Source organism: Triticum urartu, chromosome 2A (genome assembly GCF_056163025.1).
Source record: "Triticum urartu cultivar PI428250 chromosome 2A, HENAU_Tu73, whole genome shotgun sequence".
Lineage (NCBI taxonomy): Eukaryota > Viridiplantae > Streptophyta > Magnoliopsida > Poales > Poaceae > Triticum > Triticum urartu.
Window position 1 is genome coordinate 217,967,251 of NC_141874.1, and position 7,670 is coordinate 217,974,920.

A 7,670-nucleotide genomic window follows, 5' to 3' on the forward strand; every position below is an offset into this window, starting at 1 on the left:
TGGGGTTATTATACCTGGCCAAACCTCGAGCCGGGCCAGGCTTTGGGCCGGGCCTAGCCAAGCCTGAGCCCGGCCCGGCCCAGCCATCGGGCCTAGTTTTTGGGCCCAAGCCCAGCCCAAACATGCAAAAGCTCGCCGGGCCTTGGGCCTTGGGCCGGGCCCCTTCAGAAAACGGCAAAAATGACGGGCCCAGGCCCGGCCCGGCCAGGCCACCGGGCTCAAAATCTATGCCCGAGCCCGGCCCGGGAGCAGCGTCGGGCCGGGTCGGGTCGGGCTTTTTCGGGCCGGGCTGGCCATGGCCAGGTCTAGGGGTTATAAAGAAGAACACCAGTCGTGTTGTGCTAAAACGAAAGCCGCCACGCCTTCTAGAACCTTCGACATCACTTTCCGCAAAACCCTAAACCCAGCACCATCAGCCGGAGCCATGCGACGGCCGCAGCGCCGCGCTGTAGCTAAGCAAAGCCGCGCCAAGGATGGCGACGAGATCCGCCTCCTTGAGGCCTGGATCGACGCCGGCAAGCCCCTCCCGGGAACCAAGCCGCCTCCCCCCTCGGAGGAGTCCTCCGCCGCCAACGCACGGGTAAGGGCACGAGATGTAGTGGCTAAGGCGGCGGCTGGGGACTACTCGGATTATGGCGCGTCCACGCGGTTCGACGAGCTGCCGCTGTCGAAGAAGACCAAGGACGCCCTGCGGAAGGCGGGGTACAAGGAGATGAGCGAGATCCAGCGGGCCGCCCTGCCCCACGCGCTCTGCGGGCACGACGTCCTCGGCGCGGCCAAGACCGGGTCCGGCAAAACCCTCGCCTTCGTCATCCCAGTAAGCTGTTAATTTACTCTAGGGAACGCAGATTAAGAATGGTCGCATACACTGTGAATTATCATCATAGTTTTATCTTTTAGCTCTGCAAATTGTGCTCTGGAAGCACGCATTTCTTACATCTTGACTGTTTAGCTCATCATATGGTCATGTCAAGTGCCGCTGCCAAGAAATCCGTGGGTAGCTCATCTTATCACAATCCTTATTGGCAGGTCATTGAGAAGCTGTATCGGGAGAAATGGAGTCAAGAGGATGGTGTGGGTTGCATTATTCTCTCTCCCACTAATGATTTAGCTGGTCAAATTTGGGAAGTGGTCAGGAAAGTCGGGAAGCACCATAACTTTAGTGGTGGTGCTATCGTTAAGCGCACGGGTATCGAGCAAGAAAAAGAACGCATAAACAGTTTGAATATCTTAGTGTGCACTCCTGGACGGTTAGTCCAGCACTTTGATGAGACTCCAAACTTCGATTGCTCAAATCTCCAGGTTATCAGACATAACTTGATTTATGGTTATTTCAAATTCCAAATGATGAGATGTAGATAATCTAACATCATGTCTTCTTTGGTAGGAAACAGATATTGGTGCTTGATGAGGCGGATCAAATACTTGATAAAAATTTCAAATCCCAAGTTGACATTATCCTTTCTCAAATTCCCAAAGCTAGACAAACCTTACTGTTTTCTGCCACACAGACGAAGTCAGTTAAGGACCTCGCAAGGGTTAGCCTAAAGAATCCTGAATATATTAGTGTGCATGAGCAGGCTAGCACGGCTACCCCAGATAACCTTGAGCAGTGTGCCATGATTGTGCCTCTTGAACAGAAACTGAATATGCTTTGGAGTTTCATCAAAAGGCATCTAAAGTCAAAAATACTAGTCTTCTTATCAAGTGTTAAGCAGGTAATGTTTTATCTGTTGACAAGTTGTACTTTATGTGCCCTCCAGCAGTCATGTCGTTAAGGAACAAAATAGATAAACCTTCTGTGGAAATTGGCAGTGGTGTTTATTTTCTTTTCTTTTCTTGGGTACTGTGTGTCTTACATTTTGATTTATCACTTGTCATACTAAAATATTAGGAATGTGTGTGTTGCTAATTTTATTAATTTGTGAAATATATCTGGATTTTTCTTGCGGAATTTTAATTTGTATTTTTGCTACCTAAATCAGTGATGACTGTATGAGTGTACCAAGGGTGATTACATGGCATATTTTGAAACAGATTGTTCAAGAGTTAGTTATTATTGTTTCTTATTTATGTAATATTGGACTTTTGCAGGTCAAATTTGTGTATGAAATTTTCAAGAAACTACGTCCTGGTATTCCTCTAAAATGTATGCATGGGCGGATGAAATACGAAGTACAGCAGGCTATAGTAGCAGAGTTCAGCGAAAGTACTTCGGTTCTGTTCTCAACTGATATATTTGCTAGAGGACTGGATATAGGGAATGTGGATTGGGTGGTACAGGTATATCTTTGTCTCAAGAACTAATATTTTGCTTGAAACGCTCATACTGTAACTTCTTAGTTGTTGTCTTTGTAGGTTGATTGTCCAGAAAGCGTCGCACTGTACATCCACAGAGTTGGTCGCACAGCTCGTTACAACAAGAAAGGGAAATCTCTTATATTCTTGTGTCCAGAGGAAGAAAGAATGCTGGAAAAATTGAAGGCAACCGAGAGTAAAATACCTATTAGTGTTCGCAAGGTCAGCAGCAAGCTTATCAGTTTATCTAATGCTTAGTTTGTTGCTTGATCTATATCTTTTCAAGTTTGATCAATATTTGTTCAATCTCATCTCAGGTGAGCTCTTAGAATGAGTAGGCTAGACATGAGGCGGTTCTACCATAGCTGCTTATCTAGGGTGTACTCCCTCCGTAAAGAAATATAAAAGATCACTACTTTAGTGATCTAAATGCTCTTATATTTCTTTACGGACGGAGTGATCTAAACGCTCTTATATTTCTTTCCGGAGGGAGTATATTTTTTCATGTCTAGCGGGACTTCCTTTTTTTTAATACTTACTGTCCAAATTGTCTTTGTTATAGCCTAAAGTGGAACAACTGGAGCAGATATCTCAGAATGTAGCAGCAGTGCTTGTTAAATTTCCCAATCTGCAGCAACTAGGTAAAAGGGCTTTTGTGACCTATCTCAAGTCAGTGTACCTCCAGGGAGACAAAGAGGTGTTCGATCTGAGCAGGTTCTCTGCGGAGAGTTTTGCTGCATACGCCTCTTCACTTGGTCTTCCTGTTACCCCTAAAATCCGCTTCGTAAGCCACAAGAAGAATGTGTCGAAGAAAGATATGAAGGACATTGATGTGAAACAGATGAAACACAAAGCTGAAGTCATTGAAATAAAGCCACAGGTCAATCGTGATATGCTTGCAGATGATGGACCTGACGATGATATCCTTTATCCGAAGAAGCCCAACACAGATGCAAATATTTATGATGGACTAGATGATATCCTTTCTCCCAAAGTGCCTGACACTGAACCAGAAAAAATCAAAGAGTATGTCCCTTTAACTTTTTTTTCTCACGGCATGCTCCTTGTATCTCCCAACTTCCATAATCCAGGCTCAGATCTGGGTGTTATTTTCTGTGGGTTATGCTAATCTGTTGTCTTGTCAGGCTGGCAGCGAGGCCCTTGAAAAAGAAGAAGCTGAAAATAAACATGCACAGGCCTGTGGGAACAAGGGTCAAGTACGACGATGAGGGCAATGCGATTGATCCCCTTGCGTCTTTAGCCGAAGAAGTGGGCCCAGAAGACGTGATTCACAAGGATAAAAGTTTGTTCAGCTTCTTTTATGATTCATACCTATAGTTTTACACTACTATGTGGCTTGAAACTCACATAATTTTTGACTTTATTGCTGCAGTTCTGCAGAGGTATGCAGAGATGCTGAGAGAAATGCAGGAGGATGACAAGGAGGACAAGGCCCAGCACAAGAAGAGTTTGCACGAGAAGAAGTTTGAGAAGAAGATGAAACTGAAGCGCAGGCGACAGGAGGAAACAGATGCGGTGTCTGACGACAGTGGCTCAGAGTCCGACAGAAACCAGAACATGTCCTCCAAGGGTAAAAAGAAGTACTTCAACAACAGCGACGATGATGAAGGTGGCGATGCAGCTAAGGGCGGGGACCTTCTCGCGCAGCAGGAGGCACTGGCACTGAAGCTTCTGGGTAAAATGCACGACTAAACTTCCGGGTCTGATGGTGCTGGGTGTTGGTGCTGAGCGACAATGCTGGGTGTGTACCGCGTGATTGCCGGTTGTAGGTTAGTGAACTCTCCACAATGGAGACGAAATTTTGATGTGCTACTGTATGGTTTCCTGGGAGTTGATACATATAATTGAAGGGAGACTTGCTTATTTGGCCCTTTTAAAAGAAACATGCTTCCCTATTTGGCCCTCCCTTCTATCCATATTAATTGATGCTAATTCGGCCATTTAAAATATATGCTTCCGTATTTGGTCCTAGCCCTTTATAAAATATGCTTCTCTATTTGTTCCTAACTTTTTCCCTATTTGAAATACCTTATAAAATTTACCAGATATGAATAGTCAAAGAAATAATATGATAGCTAAAATTGAAAGTATTTATTGTGTTTGGTTACTGTATTGTTATAAAATATTAGGAACCTTGTTTAGTTTATCAGAGCATCTACAACCGAACTTGAAAAATACGTCCCCTTATACGCGTGTGGGCACGTCCGCGGACAACGCTTGGCCCCTCATGTCCGCGGATGGCCCCTCATTTGGCCTGCCGGATAGCCACACACCTCAAATGTAGATCCTCAAATCCATGTAATTCATTCATGTGGATCCTAGAGCACAAATTTGGCAATTCAACAACGTGACAAAGCAAAATAAATCATAGTTCAACAGTCCGGTCATGCCAAAATGAAATTCAACTTCGAGCGTGATGGATCACTTGCTGGTCAGATCACTCGCCAGACGCCATCTCGCCTGCTTCGTTGTCATCCTTACCCCTGCTTTGACTGCTTTGCCTGGACCATTGCCACTTGCTCTACTTGCATCTTTGCCTTCGCGCCCGCTGCCTCCATCGCCGGTTCCTATGGGCGACGTTCTCCCGCTTGCACGCCGGAGTTGAGGATGGGACACCCATGGCTGCCGCCGAAGCAGCCTCTGTGGCAGCGTTGTGGGACGGGCTGGTCGACATCTAGGCCGGCAGATGGGGGCCAACGACGAGGATGAGGGAGCAAGGGAGGACGACAACGAAGGAAATGGTGGACGGACACGGGAAGAGAGCAGTGGGTTTGGTGAATCTGAGGGATTTGTGCAATTTATGGTGGGGTCAGGCTGTCTGGTCCAATGTGACTGATGCGCCTGGATCTTCTCATACCCACACTAGATTTGGGTTGGATATCAGGGGTGTCGGTCAGTCCGGACATTTAGGTCCGGTATGAGGAGCCTGTCTGGACTTTTTTTATCACTCAATGACCGGACAGTTCGGCCAGTGTTTGAGGCCGGTTTGAGGCCCCATCTTGTCTTGTTTATTGCTGTAAGACATATGACACCACCCTCGGATCGACCGAGCTTTCATTCTGCCGTATGGCATGGGAATGGCCCACGTGTGAATGAACTTTGGCATCTTAATTTGATTCCCGATGCCATTGGTCAACAACATTAAACTCCATTTGCATTTCCTAAGGTTCGGCGTAAGTTCACATCAGCTTCCGAACGTCCCCTCCTCTCATCATACCTTCTCTCACAGCTTCATAAGCCGCAATGTACCATGGCCCTGTTGTAGAATCAAAAACCGTTTCTTGCTTGGAGCTCTTTCAACTCATTGTACCTTTGTTCAGGAAATGAACACTACGTGATAGTAATCTTTATCGGCTGGGAAACTAGCATCGGCGTGAACCTTTGCACCGATCCCTTTCTCACTTTCATAAACCAGGAATATATCCTTAGTCCCTCTTAAGTACTTAAGGATATTCTAAATCATTGTCCGGTAACTCTCATCTGGATCAGTCGGGTATCTGCTCATGAAACTCCGAGCATAGAAAACATCCAGACGAGTACATAACATAACATACATGATTAACGCGATAGCCGAAGCATGCAAAATCTTATCCAAGTAACTCTGAGTCTTGCTATGACAAATTCCATGAGACATAGACAAGAACGTTTTCTTGGCCTCATGCATGTTGAACCACTTCAACATCTTGTCAATGCAAGTACTCTGGCTTCATCCAATAAGCATGCTCGATATATTTCTATAGATCTTGATTCCAAAAATATAAGCTCCTTCTCCCAAGTCCTTCGTCGAAAGACTATTATTCAACAAGTGTTTGATAGATCAAGCATTTGAATGTCATTCCCAATCAATAATAATGTCGTCCATATATAAGATTAGAAATACAACATAGCTCCCACTAAACTTCTTGTAAGCACAAGGTTCATATTGTTTGAATTGAAGTCAAACCCTTTAACCAGCACATCAAAACAAATGTCCATCCCCGAGAGGCTTACTTCAACTCATAAATGGATCTTTGAAGCTTGCGTACCTTACTAGCATTCTGTGGATTGGAAAAACCCTCGAGCTGTATCATATACGTGTTCGGGGTTAAATTTCCATTAAGGAAACCCGTTTTGACATCCATCTGCCATATCTCATAATTAAAATCCATATATATAGTTGAAACTGACTAAAGCATCGCTACCAGCGAGAAAGTCTCGTTGCGGTCAACTCCTTGAACTTATGGAAAACCTTTTATGACAAGTCAAGCTTTATTAATCTAAACTTTTCCATTCATATCAGTTTCTTCTTAAAAATCCATTTGCACTCAATTGTTTTAACACCATCTGACGGATCAACCAAGTTCCAAACTTGATTGTCATCCATGCACTTTAACTCGGATCTCATGGCCTCAAGCCATAACTCTAAATTTGGGACTACCATCACTTCCACATAGGTCGAAGGCTCATCATTGTCTAACAACAATACTGATGTGATCATATAGGTCGTGCTATTCCATATACATTGCAGATTGGCCATTTTTGTATTGAGGTGCCGTCGACACAACCAGAGAAGCAGGAGATCAAACCCACATTTAGAACACCATGCAATTGTTTTTGTATTGGTTGTGTGTGTGGAGTACCAGGACGTGAAGGATTGGAGTTTTATAGTTGAATCAAATACAGAAAAACGCAACGCTATGGTTGCGCCAAATATGTTCGCTTGCTAATCCGCGAGGGATCCAAGAGTTGCTTGGCGTGAGATTGATATGTCATTGATTATACACTGGTTTTTCTGCACTTTGGTCTTCTGGTGCATTGCCTGATCCGAAGAGCCGCTTTTCTACCTTTCATCCATTTCTGCTATCACGAGGATTGTTTATCGTGTTCGTTGTTGATTTTCTTGTACCGTGAAAGATTGGGCCAACAAACGACTCGCCGGCTAGTCGGTTCTCATCAAGTGGTATTAGAGAAAGGTTGATCACAATACATTTTTTTTCTAGTTCTTGAGTTTGTCTATTTGAGTCACTGCAATGGTGAATTCACAGAAATCAAATGCAAGTGTTCATGGTGCACATGAAGGAGATGTAGATGACGAGCTGCCTTTGCTCACCTGTGATTCGAGTGTTGCGCTAGCTATCATGCTAGGATTGGAGGCAACTGTGACTATGTGTTGAATGGAGTGGGGAGGTGCATCGATAAGGTCAAGGTAAGTCTTGGTAAAAAGACAGCCGATCTGACCGAGCTTGTTCATTGACTAAGACCATGATCACCACCTAGTGATGGGTCTGTTGCGCTGGGTCATCACAGGCAATTATCTAGGCAGTGGGTATATGAACATGTTCGAAACCATGGTGAGCATAAAGATCATTAGT

At 44.8% G+C, this 7,670-nt stretch overlaps 1 protein-coding gene across 1 annotated transcript; it reads left to right on the forward strand.

Moving 5' to 3' along the window:
• Nucleotides 1-335: 335 nt before the first annotated feature.
• On the forward strand, nt 336-4,214 carry LOC125536851 (DEA(D/H)-box RNA helicase family protein). Its single transcript, XM_048700134.2, has 8 exons — nt 336-817; nt 1,030-1,302; nt 1,395-1,718; nt 2,095-2,283; nt 2,359-2,520; nt 2,861-3,324; nt 3,444-3,601; nt 3,692-4,214. Exons 1-8 carry the CDS (start codon nt 425-427, stop codon nt 4,009-4,011), a joined length of 2,283 nt encoding a protein of 760 aa, XP_048556091.1. The 5' UTR covers nt 336-424; the 3' UTR covers nt 4,012-4,214.
• Nucleotides 4,215-7,670: the final 3,456 nt, after the last annotated feature.